At 45.2% G+C, this 16,563-nt stretch overlaps 1 protein-coding gene across 4 annotated transcripts in view; it reads left to right on the top strand.

The window, feature by feature from the left end:
* ABCC8 (ATP binding cassette subfamily C member 8) overlaps positions 1-16,563 on the top strand; it is a 77,927-nt gene that overhangs the window by 15,091 nt on the left and 46,273 nt on the right. For all 4 annotated transcript variants that reach the window (XM_065944175.1, XM_065944174.1, XM_065944173.1 and 1 more), the window contains exons 7-10: positions 6,532-6,696; positions 9,905-10,060; positions 15,439-15,573; positions 15,892-16,054. In XM_065944175.1, the coding sequence (XP_065800247.1) occupies positions 6,532-6,696; positions 9,905-10,060; positions 15,439-15,573; positions 15,892-16,054 (619 nt within the window). The remainder of the gene's footprint in view (positions 1-6,531; positions 6,697-9,904; positions 10,061-15,438; positions 15,574-15,891; positions 16,055-16,563) is intronic.

The raw sequence follows: 16,563 nt of genomic DNA, 5'->3' as shown, positions 1-16,563 counted from the left end.
AATTAATCAGCTGAGCACTTTTGGCCAGGAATATGAGACACTCTAAGTCTGTCTGATTTACTCAGCAAACAATTATTGAGCTGTACTATGTGCCAGACCTGGGTAAGACTGAGAGAGTATAGCGACAATGATTATGATGAAGAAGATTAATAATAACAACCACTGATTGACTGCTTAATACATGCCTGGCTATGTGCAGAAGTTATCCATGTGTTATCTCACTGAATCCCTAAAACAGCCTTTTAGGGTAAGTTGTTTTTTTTTTTTTGTAACAACCTTTTGAGATATAATTGACAAAACCATACAACTTATAAGGTAGGTATCTTTAATCCCCATTTTATAGATGAAGAATTTGGGGCTCAAAGAGATTAAGTAACTTTCCCTAGGGTCTCTCAGCTAGTTAGTGACAGAGTCAGGATTTGAAATCAAGTCTCTTTTACTCCGTAGTCTGGGCACTTACAATCATGATGTTAAATTGATTATTACCATCAAGCCTTCATCTCTGGTCTCCAGGAATATGAAACCAAATGGAAGAGAGAGAAATCTAAATAAAATACTTTATGTGTGCTGAGTCACTTAAGTCATATCCAACTCTTTGTGACCCTATGGACTGTAGACCGCCAGGCTCCTCTGTCCATGGGATTCTCCAGGCCAAGAATACTGGAGTGGGTTACCATGCCCTCTTCCAGGGGATCTTCCCAACCCAGGATCTAACCTGTGCCTCTTATGTCTCCTGCACTGGCAGGCAAGTTCTTTACCACTAGTGCCACTCATGTGTTAAATACTGCTGCTTGGAAGTAGATACAAGGAACTATGGGAAAAGGAGTAATTAACTCAGCCAGTGATCATGATAACTTCAAAAAGGAGAAGGTATTTGAATGGGGCTTTGACAGATGAGTAAGAGTTATCTAGGCTAAGATGGGTAGATTTCTTGCTCATTTAAGGATGTGAGAACTATTAACTTGGAAATAAATTTCATGAAAACTTTACAGTACTTCACAATTTTTTCACTTTAAAAAATGTTTATACAATGCATCGATTTCTTTAAAAAACTAACATGAGAAAGCCTTTTAAAAAAAAAGGAAAAGAAAAAATGATTAGGGCCCTTTTTGCTTATTTAGACTTCAGTGGCTCTTGAGACCTTCTCTGGCATTTGAGCTGCTGAACTTTATTTGGCCCAAAAAGCGGGGAAGAGACTGTTTCTTTTGTAAAAGGGTCACCTTCAGCTTCAGTCTAACCATAAGTGAAAAAAAAAGAAATGTTAGTTACTCAGTCGTGTCTGACTCTTTGTAATCCCATGGACTGTAGCCCGCCAGGCTCCTCTGTCCATGGTATTCTCCAGGCAAGTATACTGGAGTGGGCAGCCACGTCCTTCTCCAGGTGATCTTCCTGACCCAGGGATCAAACCCAGGTCTCCTGCCCTGCAGGCAGACTCTTTATGTCTGAGCCACCAGGGAAGCCATAGGGGATTCCCAAATACTCCACACTGATAAAAAGTATGGAGCCAATTGTTAACATTAGGGAAAAGTGACACCAGCCAGAGCCCTTATCAGCTTGTCCACATCATCGTCTTCATCCTGTTTCCCTAAACTCTTACACTAGTCTCCTAAGAACTCTGGGGCCAGATGTATCAAAGAAATGGCAAGAACAACACTTAGAATACTAGTTCATTTGAATGTTAGCTTTGCCTTCTCTTTTCTCTTTGTTGGTACACAAACCCTGGGATTTGCTGCCCTCTCATTGGAATGCTCTTGTCTTAGTTACTTGTCAGCACATAAATCGCCGAGACAGATGGCCCTGCCTCAGTGGCAGCAGGCCTTATCAAATCTAATATTTGTTCCCAGCAGCCCAAATGCAATCAGCAAATTACAGACATAGAAACGAGAGTTGAAAGTAAATATCGTCTCCAATGTCAGCAGCAGAGAGTCCTCAGTCATGTGGTTGCCTGGGATATGCCTTAATTCTCATGTAGTGGGGGAAAGTGAAGTGAAGTTGCTCAGTCATGTCCAACTCTTTGCAATGCCATGGACTGTAGCCTACCAGGTTCCTCCATCCATGGGATTTTCCAGGCAAGAATACTGGAGTGGGTTGCCATTTCCTTCTCCAGGAGGTCTTTCCAACCCAGGGATTGAACCCCAGTCTCCAGCATTATAGGCAGACACTTTACCGTCTGAGCCACCAGGGAAGGTCTAGTGGAGGAAAGGGATCATTTATTGAAGTTATTTGGTTCACCCCCGCCCCACCCCACCTCCCAGTGGCTCTCACCCAGAGAGACAGGTGCTGTCCTGGTCTTCATGAACAGAGAAGGAAGCTCTCTAGCTGTGTTTAACAACCCTTTCCGTGAGAGAGCCCTTCTTCCAGCTCAATTGGATCCATCCTGCTGCAGTCGGCGCAGCCGGGCACCCACTGTTTACTCTGTTATCAGTGGCTGCCCTGTCGTCTCTTCCCTTGCCAGGATACTCACAGTTGGCAAGAAATCATGCTGCCCTTGGCATCCTCAAGGACAGGCATTTCTTGTTTCTTCTTTTATTACTGGAAGTGTCATATGGCCTGCTGGATCCTCAACACTCCTGTCCCCGCTGTCACTCCCCAGGGAACACTGGGACCCAGGCCCTGCAAAACCCCTGATAGGTCTCTTTCCAGCCCCCTCCCTCACCCAACCCCCACACACAATCTGTCACCTGCCATGGATGCCTCTGATCTGGCTGGAGGGCAAGGGAATTGGATTTATAAAGAACTGCTGGCATCTGAAACTGGCCAGCACTGCCCTAGGCTGTCAGCTGAGCAGAGGAAGAAAGAACAGTTTGGGTTTGATCTCAGGGCCAAACAAAGCTTCACACAGCCTCTAAACCTCCGTGGGGATCGTGTGTAGGTTAGTGTGTGTTTCTGAATGAGTTCTCCTGGGTCCTGCTTATGAGTCTCTGTGTGTGTCTTTCTGTTGTCCCTGTGTCTCTGGGTATGTCTGTTTCTGTGTGTATCTGTCCCCATCTGGACACCCGTATTTGTGGCTGTCACTCTGGGTACTTTGAGAACCTATACACATTTCTGTGACTGTGATGTCAATGTGCAGGTTGGTCTCTTTATGACGGTGTCCATGTGGGTGCTCTGGTCTGGCATGCCTCACTAGCTCCCTCTGAACTGCGAAGATGTGTTTTTGATGTCACGTCCTCCAGGAAGCCTTCCTCTGATTGAATTAGATGCTCCTCTTATGTGCTCTGTAATATCCAATGTTTGCACCATCAAAACACCCATTTTCTTCTTCTTCAACTTGACCCTGAGTCCCCTAAGACAGGATCTGCATTGGCTGTCCTCTGTGTGCCCAGCTCCATGCCTGACACCCCAAAAGCACAAGAGAAATGATTTTTCAATGAAAAATGCAGACATTACCATATACTGAGTGCTTACACTTACTACAAATCTTTATTTTTCCATACCATGTAACATGTGGGATCTTAGTTCCCCAACCAAGGATCAAGGCAATGCTCCCTGCGCTGGGAATGTGGAGTGTTAGCACTGGACCATTGAGGAAGTCCTATGAAAACTTTTTACTTACATTGTTACACTAAATTGTCATAACAGCTCTCTGAAGTAGAAACCCTTAATAGCTTCATCTTCCATGTAAAGAAACTGAAGCTAAGAGAGGTTGAGGAACTTACAAAAACACAGTCACTAACATAATGAATCAGAACTTGAACTCAGATATGGGCTAACCTCAAACTCTAAACCACCATGTCAAGTGGCTGTGGATGGATGGGTGGGTTCCTTGGTCTATAAGCAGTCAAAGACAGTTATCAACGTTTTTACCATGGCCTTCCAGTGCTGGGACCTTACATTCTGCATGCCTTGATTGGCTCAACTGTAAAATAGGGAAATGGATAGCTTCTATAAAAAGTAGATGGGAGAGGAAGATCATATGCATTGATTACTTTAAAATATATTTATTGAGTGCTACTATGCAAACCCCTGGAAACAAACACAATTTCTTCCCTGAGAGTTTGTGAAAATGTGAGACAAGGGCATCTGATCTTCCAAAACATTTTCCACCCACCAAATGTCAAGTTGTAAGTCCTTGGCCTTTCTCTCCAGCTGTCAAGGTGCTGGGCAATGCCAGTGCCCTGACAGCCATTTGAAGCTTCCCAAGGCTTGCCGTCCATGAGCAGTATCCCTGGCCTCTTTGGCTAGTCTAGTACCTACTTCTTAATCAAAAGGTAGCTACTCTGGCCCCTATCTCTTTTATGCTGTCTCTTTGAAGAGAGGTAAAAAAAAATGACCCAATGACTTACACTGCAAGCAGAATTTCATTTTAACAGGTCACAAAACTCTTGACCCAAATAAATATTATTTCTGACCCTAGGGTGTGTGTGTTTTGGGGAAAGGGAGCAAGGCTTTTCCTTTAGACCAAAAATTCCAACAAATTCTAAAAAGAGAATTTTTTGCTTTGTGGAAAATGTACAGATATTGATGACTGCATTTAACAAAGAACACACACGCACCCGTAACCTGAACAATGAGATTGGTTGATTTTTTTTAGCCCTCATTCTGCAGCCTATGTACTGTCTCATCATTGTGACATAGTGAATGTGAGCCGTTCCATGCTACTTAAGAGCTTTCATGATGATTGATGTTCTTGGGTACATAGTGTTTCCCATGAGTATCATAATATACTTAACCATCCCTTGTGGTTACACATTTACATGGATTTTTGCCTGCTCTAACCCAGAGAAAGTACATCTTTGCACATACAGCTGTTTCATTATGTTAAATTATTTCCTTTGAGATAAATCCCCACCATGTCCTTTGTGGCTTTAAAATAATAGACTCCATTTTCCAGAGCTGAGTCTCTACAAAGGCTGGTAGAACAGAAGAATTCCAAGGCATGTTAAACATGACCAGGTTTTTCCCTAGACCAGATGCCTTCATTTTGGACCCAGAACTCGCCAAGTGGGCAAGTTCCAGTCCCTGCAAGGTCACAAGCTTGCAGCTGACAGTAGGAGACTCAATGTTAAAAGGTTGGATGAGGCTCAGGTAGTGGATCTATGGTAGTGTTTTTGGCATCACATGGTTTCACGTTCACATCTTTTCCTTTATCAGCATGTGACCCTGGGCCAGCCACTTAACCATGATGAAACTCCATTTCCTCATGTATAAAATTGGCCTAATAATGGTATGCTTCTCATTGGGTATTGTGAGCGTTGTACCTGGTAAACACTGGGCCCTGCCCCTTGCTTCCCTGTAAGATTGGGTCTCAAACTCAGCAGCCTAATTTTAAGGTCCATTTTGCTGCTTCCAGCAACCCCTACTCTCTACTTCTCCCTTCCCCCCTCTGCCTTTCCCCCTTGTACTTTAACAAGTGAGACAGAATCAGGGCCTTCAGGTTTCAGTAGGACCCTCTTTCTAAGAGACCTCAGTTTTCCCTGTGACTGTTTCCTGCTGTCCCCAAAAGGGAGCAACCCTGTCCCACAGAGGAAGGGTGATATAGTTGTAACCAGAACAAGCTCCATGGACCTGTGAGAGCTGGTTGAAAGACCCTGTTGAACCAAGAGGCAAAATCTTTCCTACTATCAGAAAGGTCTATATCCAGGTTGTAGGGATTTCTGACTCCAGAAAAGGCCTCCGCTTAGAATCCTGACCCTTTCAGCCTGATCCTGGTGTGGACACTCCCTCAGGCTCCTTCTCATCATTTTGTTCCCACCACTCTTTACCCTGCAGCAGCAGCTCCCACAACCTTCCAAACCACTTGCAGAGTTCAGGGCAGAGTCTCAGAAAGGGTGAACTGTGCCTTTATGGAAACATTGATGTGGAGCAATGGACTTAATCAAGATCAAAGTTTTCCTGGGAGCTGTTGATGCTGAATTTAGAAACAGACATGCTGTTGTCCCCTGGTATCTTTAGCAACAAAATTAAACCATTTGGTTTATTTCCCCCACTGCTTATCATCTAAGATCTTGCTGGAGGTTCAGAAAGCCTTCCATTTGAAAGGAGGTCCCAGGAGCCCACAAGACAGGGGTGCTTGGGTCTGAAATAGTCCATTACAGGCAATGCAGTCCTATCCCTCCCTGGGAGCAGTACTGCCTTGTTTTCTGCTGGTCTTTCTTCCCAGAAATTTCTACAGTACAGGCTGTTGGTGAGTGTGAGACAAAAACCTCAGCTGATTCCGCTTTTGTAGCAGAGAATACATGTCGTATGGTCTGTTTTAGTGGTTCTAGTTTTGACCGCTTTGTGATTTGCTCTATTTATTCTTGCCCCATTCAGAGTGAAATCCCCTGGCCTCATGTCCACAAAGCTGAGAATCATATTTATGGACATAAGGTTAGAACTGGGCCACGTTCTGTCTACCTAAGTGGGTTGATGGAGAGAGTATAGGCAATCCTCTCTATAGGGTTTAGCCTGATTTTTCCACCCATAAACAGTTGCACAAGGTTTGCAAGTATGGAGAGACCTATAACAATGGCCTCTGTGGCCCGTAACAGGTATTAATGGCGGTCATTTTGCTGGCAATGATAGCTACCTCTGAATTTCTCTTTCCAACAGACACAGTTTCTCGGAGTTTACTTTGTCTCATCCCAAGAGTTCCTTGCTAATGCCTATGTCTTAGCCGTGCTTCTGTTCCTTGCCCTCCTACTGCAAAGGACATTTCTGCAAGCATCTTACTATGTCGCCATTGAAACTGGAATTAACTTGAGAGGAGCAATACAGGTACTTGAATGATTATCTTTTCACTTTGCAATAAGGACCACATTATGTGTCCTCATGAACACTCAAGAATGATTCCGCTGTGAATTTATTGTTTTGTTGCCCTTTGACAGTGTTTTGAATCTAACCATTGACAAGGCAGTTGACACGGTGGAAAGTGCCTTGGGCTGGCCTTGGAACTGTAGTAGTTCCAGCCCTAGTTCTGCCTCAGACTAGATCTGAGATGTCAGCTGCTTAGCCTCAAAGTGGGACAGACATCACTAATCAATCACAGAACTTTTTCCTGCTGAATGCAAGTGCAGCCTCATAATCCTTCTACAAATACTGTTCCAGGGCTCTGCTACTGGACAGTCTTCTTTGGTTACAAAAAAGCATCTTTGACATGCCAGGATTAGATAGACTGAGTAGCTCAGATGGTAAAGAATCTGCCTGCAATGCAGGAGACCCAGGTTCAATCCCTGGATTGGGAAGATCCCCTGGAGAAGGGAGTGACAATCCACTCCAGGATTCTTGCCTGGAGAATTCCATGGACAGAAGAGTCTGGTGGACTACAGTCCATGGGATTGCAAAGAGTCGGACACGACTGAGCAATTTCAGACCAGACCAAGATCAGTTTGAGCTCTTAAGTCTCAGGCCATGATGAGAGGGATATATCTGGCCTGGTAGGTCCCTGGGTCTAGGTTCTTGTTACTGGCTGCTGTGACTTCCTCCTCAGAGTCTGTTGGAAGGCTGATCAAGGTCAGGAAGGATTCAGGGACCCTTTAGGCAAGGTAGTGATGAACCCCTCTGTTTTCATTAGAATTTTGGTTCCACTGTTAGAACGGAGAGACCCAATGTGATCGTGGCTTAAACAGGATGGAAGTTTGTCTTTCACGTTTGGTCACGGCTGATACAGTCATCAGAGATCTTGGCTCCTTCTGTACTGTTGTGCTGCCAGCCTTCTCACATGACTTTGTCTCATGGTTTAATGTGACTGTGGATATCACCACTATTGTGTCTGCATTTAAACCAACAAGAATAAAGGTGGGACAGTAGGAGGGAAGGCTGCCTTCTTTTCAAATCATGATGCAGAAGTTGCAGAGATCCTCTCCCATCCCGTTGGAGAGCAATTGGCCACATGGCTGCACCTAGAGAGGCTAGAAAGTGTGGCTTTATTCTTGACAGGCTTTTATGCCCTGCTACAAATTCTTCTTATGAAAAGAAGAGAATGGATAATGGGGGACAACAGCTAGCAGATTCTGCTGTACCCAGCAATGCCCATGAAGTCAGCAGAACACTAAGAGGTTGTGACTAAATCCCAAAGCTGCCTCATTCTTCAGATATGTTCCTCAAAGTCATTTACATTGACTGGTCTTCTGGGAGCCAGGATCAGAAGCACTGCAGAAAAGGGACTAAAGAGAAGGGTGTAGCCTAGGCTGGGGACAGTGTCAAGGTTCAAACTCTGGTTGTCTTGGTATAGTCCATGTGAATGGTGCCCCCTGGAGTTGTGTAGTACGCAACTTGTGAAGCTGTGCATGACAACACTCCATCTCCAGTGCTTTTTCGTTGAAAAGCAGAGCCATTTCCTTACAAAGGTCATCGTGTGATAATGATAGAAAGATCCCAGAAAAATCTAAGACGCTTAAGACTCATAGGGGTTCAGATCTAGGAGAACCAAGCTATTGCAAGTTCAGAAAACCTTTCTAAAATCCTAACTTCTGTTCAGAGCCTTTCAGTGATAGGCAGGAACATACCACTACAAACAACAGCCAGTTTTGTAGCCAAACAGTTTTGTAATTAAATCTACTTTCTATTTCTGTCATAAATCACACTCTAACCTAGTATTTTCCAATTATGCTAAAAGAGCCAAATATGGCTTTTTAATGTATTAGCATGTAATTGTTTTTATTAAACTGTCTGAATATTTTGCATGAATAAGAAAGATTAATTCATTATGCCCCCAAAAGAAAATGCTGGCATTAATTATGGGAGCAAATTAGAAAAAAATTCTTCCTTTGAAAGATTTACAGACATCTATAGATAAAGATTTATGTCTTCGTGAGTTTGAGAACAACCACAGTTCTTGCACAAAAGGTTTTGAAGCAAAATTTCTGGATTGTAAATAATCTTTGACATATACCAGATTTTAGTTGTGTAATTCTGTGAATGCTTATCTTTACTTAATAATGCTTTCTTTGTTAGTTTACTTTTGTTCCTACCTCACTGAAACTAGATTTATTATTATTCTTTAAAAATCAATTGTATATAACTTAGGATAAACCTAGATCCATCAAAAAAAAAGTCACTGCCATTATTTTAAACCTCAACCATGGTGTACATAAACTCAGAAAAGACAGAAGTTCATGCTTTAAGCAGACCTGCCCCACGAAAAGGCCTGGCTTTACACAAAAGATGAATTGAGGGCTGGGAATCCACCTTACAGCAGAATGCACAATAGAATTTCCTTCAAGAGCAGGCATCCCCAGGTCATTAAGACAGAAATGCATTTTTCCTTGTTTCAGGACACGTAGCCTGAAAATTGCCATCTTTCTGGGAGGCACAATCACTCTGCACATAGAGCTTTTAGGTTCAGAGCACATGGAAAGTTCCTCATGTGCCCTGGAGAGACAGAACAAGGCTCTCGGGGGTGGCTGGACTCGAGATAGTGCTAGGGCTGATCGACATATTCATTTGTCTCACATAAGACCTTCCCAGGTTGAACCCTTGAATTTATTTCAAGGCTCAATTAAGACAGGATTTAGCCCCAGAGCAAACCCCTTTCCCCATTGTTGAAGCCACATTAAAACAAACGGCTGCCACCTTTCATCATTTTTATGGCTCTCAAGTATGTTCTCCACTGACCTTCAGTAAATCAAGAATTCAACTGGGCATGGCAATCTGCTTTTAAGATTTAAAAGCCAATTAAGTCCTGTCTCCAAGGGAAAGGTCCTGCTTGCTGGGGAAGTAGCTTGTCATGCTGGTGTAGATTCCTCATGGGAATGCTGCCTCTCTGACTTGCTTGGACTGTGGTCAAAGCCCTTTACCTCTCTGAGCCTTAGCTGCTCCATTTATAAAACTGGAACAGTCACCCAGCGCCCTTTACAGGGCTGCTCTGGAGCTCCATGGGGGGGATTCCTGAAGAGCCCCCAGTTCGTTAGAGACACACGGCATCTGGAGTGGTGGTTAGGGGGTTGATGATGACAACCGTGAAACACTCTACTCTCATTTCCAGACCAAGATTTACAATAAAATTATGCACCTGTCCACCTCCAACCTATCCATGGGGGAAATGACAGCCGGGCAGATCTGTAACCTGGTAGCCATCGACACCAACCAGCTCATGTGGTTTTTCTTCTTGTGCCCAAACCTCTGGGCCATGCCAGTACAGGTAAGCGATGTGTGCTTTGTCTGGAGTTGGGAGACAAATCTGAATCTGCTGGTGCAGGCACAGTGGCTAAGAGCCTGCCATCTTCCATTCCATGTTTACCTATACCTTTCACCTCCTTGGGATCTCCATGGGGTAAATCCTGGGTGTCTACACTGCCTCACTCTCCAAGGGGTCTAGGCATCTCTCTTGATGATCAAAGAAGGCAATGGTTACTAAGACTTTAAAAATGCAGCCAACCTTAAAAAAAAAACAAAACTGAAGAATAATCATGTGTAGAATACTTTCGCATAAAAGCTGTTACATTGAAAAGCGTTCATGATGTGTTTTTAGGTGTGCTTTTAGTATTCACAACATGTATCTAAAAACATGATGTGTTTTAGTATTCACAGTGTGCTTCTTGCTAAATTGGAATACACATATGTATGCATTTGCACAGATCCACACAGGGAAAAAAGAACTAAAGGGCCTCATGGGGGCTTACAAGTGATTTTTTTTAAAGAAATGAATTCTTTTTAAAACTTTATTTATTTTTGGCTGTGCTGAGTCTTCGTTGGGGCTTTTCTCTAGTTGCGGTGAGTGGGATACTGTTCATTGCAGTGCACCGGCTTCTCATCTGCTGGCTTCTCTTGTGGGCTATAGTAGTTGTGGCCTGAGGGTTCGGTGGTTGCAGCTCCCAGGGCTCTAGAGCACAGGCTCAATAGTTTTGGTGCACAGGCTTAGTTGCTCCACAGCACGTGGGATCTTCCCAAATAGAGATGGAGCCCATGTGTCCTCCATTGTAAGGTGTGTTCTTTATCACTGAGACACCAGGGAAGCCCTATAAAATTTTAATTTATCCGTTTCTAAATTCTCCAATAAGCCTGTTTTGATTTTGGGACTCTAAAACATGGCATTTTCTAAAGCCAGACAACTTTTGAGATTGGCTCTGGAGGAGGCGCGTTCTCCTCCGACAATAGAATGAGAATCCTCGGCATGGTTTACTGACTCCTGGCCTCGTCTGCTCCTTCTCCCATCCTGAGCTCTTCCTCCACAGAGTCTGTGACCCCTGTCCTGTGCCTGAGGGTGAATCTTCAATCTGGTGCTCAGGTCAAAAGCCAAAATCCCAGATCCATTCCCAGAAAGTCTGTAGGCTCCCTGGGTTCAAGATACTTAACCTCTCCTGAACCTTAGTTTCCTCATCTGTGAAAAGGGGGAAGATTCCTACTCTCTCGAGTTGCTCTGCTGATTCAGTTAGATAACATAAGCAAAGCACCAAGCAGGGAGCCTGACATAGAGTGTTGTTTAGTTGCTCACTCGTATCCAACTCTTTTTCAGCCCCATGGACTGTAGCTCGCCAGGCTCCTCAGTCTGTGGAATTTCCCAGGCAAGAATACTGGCATGGGTTGCTGTTTCCTTCTCCGGGGAATCTTCCTGATCCCGGGATTGAACCCACGTCTCCTGCTTAGCAGGCGGATTCTTTATCACTGAGCCACCTGGGAAACTCAAAGTTTGTATTTAAGAGACACTAAGGAAAATAGAAGAGGCTTGTATAGGGAGGCAGCTAGACAAGATTGGAAGACGTGTGTTAGTCACTCGGTCATGTCCGACTCTTTGTGACCCCATGGACTCTATCCCACCAGGCTCCTCTGTCCATGGAAGTCTCCAGGCAAGAATACTGGAGTGGGTTGCCACTTCCTTCTAGACAAGATTGGATGTAGGGCAGAAAATCTGATGGTCCTTTTTATGGTAACAGCCATATATGCTATCCCCCACTTACTCACTCCCAGACCCCTGTGCCCCCTCCGCTCTGCTAAGATTTACCATTTTATCTTTTATCATTTTACTTGTTTCCCTTGAACAAGTCATTTCAGGAGATTTTGTCCACCAAACCTGCTACAAACCTGGTTACTATTAATAATACTTTTTATTGCATATGGACCATTGCTAACAATACTAACTAACAGCTAATAACCCCTGCCCTGTGTCTGGCCTGTCCAGCCTCTCTCACATGTGTAATTAACCCTCACAACATAGTGGGAGGAAAGTTAGGTAGGAGCTTTTACCTCCACTGATTCCTTGCTTCTGCTGCTTAGTCGCGTTAGTCGTGTCCGATTCTGTGTGACCCTATGGACTGTAGCCCGGCAGTCTTCACTATCCATGGGAATTCTCCAGGCAAGAATACTGGAGTGGGTTTCCATGTCCTCCTCCAGGGGATCTTCCCAACCCAGGAATTGAACCCAAGTCTCCTGCATTGCAGGCAGATTCTTTACCACTGAGCCACCAAGGAAGCCCCCACTGATTACTTATCTATACTTATTTATCATGAAGTATCATTTGATTTTCTAGGTTTTTAACATTTATTTTCTAATATTTATTTATTCATTTGGCTGCACTGGGTTTTAGTTGTGGCACACGGGATCTTCAATATTCATTGTGGCATGCAAACCCTTAGTTACAACCTGTGGGCTATAGTTCCCAAACCAGAGATAAAACCCAGGCCCCCTGCATTTATCTTAGCCACCAGGCCACCAAGGAAGACCTTGATTTTTTGTTTTTAATTCCTCAAAGACCGTACCTTTGCACTTAGAGCTTTGACCAGCCCTCAAGACCCGGTATTACCACCAGAACTGATATAATCCCTTCAACCGGCTCAGGATTCCATATGCAGCCTGGTTATCCACAGGGCACACGAGGCCTTTGACGGTGTTGAAAAGAGCTCGGGAGCCCCATTCCTTCGTCCCCAAAGGCTCTCCCTGATTGGAATCTTATTTTGATCACAAAGGCCTTTTAAATAACACTTTCATTGAGATATAATTCACCAATTTAAAGTGCACAGTTCAGTGGGTTTTAGCATGTTCACAGAATTATGCAACATCATCATAATTTTGGAACACTTTCATTACCCCAAAAAAGAAACCCATACCCACTGGATGAGTCACTCCTCATCCTTGCCCCCAGCTCTATACCGTCACTGATCTACATATACTTCTTTTATATAATTTTTATGAAGGATAGTTGATGTACAGTGTTGTGTTAGTTTCAGGTGTATATATATATATATATATACACACACATATATCCACTCTTTTTTAGATTCTTTTCCCATACAGGTCATTACTTTTGAAAACATAATGAAACTTCTCCTGAGAAAAACAAAGGTGCATTCACACGTTTTGCCTACAATTTCAGGGGCTTTGTGGGCCCCCTGAAGCTTATGGACAACTATGTTAAGGAACTTGTCCATAGTGGGGGCCTCTGCACCACCTCATCCCATGAGCATTGGAAGCCCAGAGAAGGCAAGGGCCTGACCTTGGGCGACCCAACAAGCTGGAAGCAACACCATACCCAGGTATATCCTTTCTGTGGTTCCCTAGTGACGGAGTTCCCATGAGGCTTGTTTGTTTATTTTAATAAGGAGGATCAGCCACCTTGTCTCCAACTATGTGCCAGGCACTACATACGTGTTTATCATATATGTTCATTTAATCTTCACAACCCTGGAGAAGGGCATGGTAACCCACTCCAGAATTCTTGTCTGGAGGATCCCATGGACAGAGCAGCCTGGAGGGCTTCAATCCATAAGGTTGCAAAGAGTCGGATGTGACTGAAGCGACTGAGCATGCTTGCATGCAATCTTCACAACAGTTCTGCTAAGTGGGCAATTAAAGTCACCACCTTAAAAATGAAAAAGCTGAGACTCAGGACTCCACAGCCTGTAAATGCTGGGACTGCATTCAAACTCAGGGCTCCCGACTCTTGGACTGTGATTGCCCCACTACTACACGAGATTGCTCTCCTGGCCTGTGACTAGGAGATAAAACAGTCTTTTTATTCCCCACACTTGCTTTGCGCACTCTGAATCCCTGATTTCTGGTGTGTTCTTCCACATGGTCCATTCAGACACCTGCAGAAGAGCAGAGCAGACAGAGGGTCTGGGGAGCGTGACACGGGGTGGCGGCAGTGGTCACATCCCCAGCTCCTGCCCCAGCAGCTGCCTGCCATGGAGGTGGTGGTGGATACAGATACCTACACCCAGTTGGGGCCCTGGGAGTGCTCTGGGAGTGCTCTGAGAGCTCTTGTGGTATCCATCGTTACCCAAGCTGCTGAACGACACCCTGATTGCCTCCAAATGAGGACAGCTAATGAAAAGGGTGGATGCCAAGGATAACTTTCCAGAATGATGATGGGAGTGGGTTCTGGCAAGAGTAGGAATGTTCCGTAATGTGCTCCTCTGCCCACCCGTGCCAGCATTTAACACCAGTTAAACACTGGGAGGCAGGTGGTGAAGGGGTCGTTTACCAGCCCCTAAGAACCCGCTAATGCAGGAGGCGTTCTGTAATTAATACATGTTACAGAGTCAGCCACCCACTCCTCTGTCCTTGAGATGCTGCAGGAGCTTCGTGCCAATCTGATGAGGGCTCAGGCAGTGCAGGGCCAACCTAACCATTTTTTTTTCAATTAAGGAAGACAGCACATCTGTTCTTCTAGAATAAGCCCTGAATTTAGAAGTGTCTGCCTTTGAAGGCAACCTGCGAAATTGTCATCTTGAAGCTTTGAGGGCTGGCAAGAGTAATTTACACTTCTCATCAATATTCAGAAGCCGACTGTCACTTACATAAAGCTAGAAGCAGAATGAATTCTCTTTTTAGAGAATACTTACCAGATTCATTAAAAATTAAAGACACCAGGAACATTAGAATAAAAAGTAAACTCTCAGACCCTGGACTGGTTTTGTCAGGCCTGGATGCAGTTCTTTTACCCCTTTTTTCAGGTATCACTTTTTTCCAAGAGAGTGAGATATCAACCTTGATAAGCAGCAAATTGAATAAAAGGTGCCATCACTCTTTGTGCAGCCTCGGCTCTGAGACTGACTTCCATCTGGAAAGTAGACCTGGAGAGAGTGAATGCCTCAGTCAGGCTTGCAGATAAATGTAGTTAGTTGCCAGTCCAGAAACTCTCTGCTTGTGTGAGAACGCATCGTATTAATCCCTCCTTCTGGAATCACACTGTCACACCTCCTCTTCTTTCTCCCAGGAAACTTTGGAAGGCTGGACACCAAGGCATGTCCCACTTTAGGGTAGTGGGGTTGAGGGGTGGGGTGCAGACTTCGCCGATACCCCCTGGCAGGGGCTTCCCTGGTGACTCAGTGATAAAGAATCTGCCTGTTAGTGTAGGAGATGCAGGTTCCATCCCTGGGTTGGGAAGATTCTCTACAGAAGGAAATGGCAACCCGCTCCAGTATTCTTGCCTGGAAAATCCCATGGACAAGGGAGCTTGGCGGGCTACAGTCCATGGGGTCGCAGAGAGTCGGACACGACTGAGCGACTGAACAACGTCAACACGACCTGGCAGGGCAGCCCCCAGGTCAAAGGGAACTCATCTCCGTGACCCTCCCTCAGATCATCGTGGGTGTGATTCTCCTTTACTACATCCTCGGGATCAGTGCCTTAATTGGAGCGGCCGTCATCATTGTACTGGCCCCTGTCCAGTACTTCGTGGCCACCAAGCTCTCGCAGGCCCAGCGGAGCACACTGGTGAGTATCCACAGCGCGCATGTGCCCCCCTCCCCAGCCCTCCCCGGCTCGTCTCCCCTCGTGTTAGTGGGTCTGCTCACTCTTCACCCCGGTGCCACCAACAGCCCCTCACACATCCACACCGTGACTGACCTTAAGCAAGTCACGTCAGCGGTCCGGGTTTCAGTTTCTTTGTGAAATAGCGTTAATGCAGGGACTTTCCTGTGGGGACAAAAGCTGGGCATCATCTGTAAAACGGCGAGGGCATTGCTCAGCTCGCTCCTCTTGGGTGGGATGGGGGCAAAGGAAACCCTCCTCTGACTTGGGGACTTCTGGCAGGAGTACTCCAATGAGAGGCTAAAGCAGACCAACGAGATGCTCCGTGGCATCAAGCTGCTCAAGCTGTATGCCTGGGAGAACATCTTCCGCACGCGGGTAGAGATGACCCGCAAGAAGGAGATGACCAGCCTCAGGGCCTTCGCCATCTGCACCTCCATCTCCAGTGAGTACCACCCTGCCTCCGCCAACCAGCCAGCACTGTGGGCTGCTGCCTACATGCCAGGATAGGGTGCCAGGGCTGGAGGAGGAAGTAGAGGTGCAGAAGCAGGAGACTTGGGGACCATCCCATCCAGGGATGATTAAACTGTCTCTTATAACAGAGCTGCCAGAAAGCAGTGATCTCAGCCATTGATCCAGCAGCTGTATTGAGAGCCTGTCAGGTGGAGGGCACTGGGCTGGCCCTCAAGATACAGTGATGAGAAAGACAGATGTGGTCTTTGATGTCTTGCTAAGCTGATATGTTACTGAGAGGCATCAATAAATGAATAAATAACAGCAGTTTTGAATTCTCCCAAAGGTGAGGACTTCTTTTCAATAAGTCAGACTGAGCTGCCACTGCTCTAAGGGAGCTTTAAGGAAACTTTTGTCTCCCTGAGGCCATAGGAGTGAGAAGTTTTCTCTTTAAAGAACAAAAGCTCAACCTTGAGGTACTTACAGGTATAGGGACTGAAT

The sequence above is a fragment of the Muntiacus reevesi genome, chromosome 9, assembly GCF_963930625.1.
Source record: "Muntiacus reevesi chromosome 9, mMunRee1.1, whole genome shotgun sequence".
NCBI classification, from domain to species: domain Eukaryota; kingdom Metazoa; phylum Chordata; class Mammalia; order Artiodactyla; family Cervidae; genus Muntiacus; species Muntiacus reevesi.
This window is presented reverse-complemented; position numbering and strand designations above follow the sequence as displayed.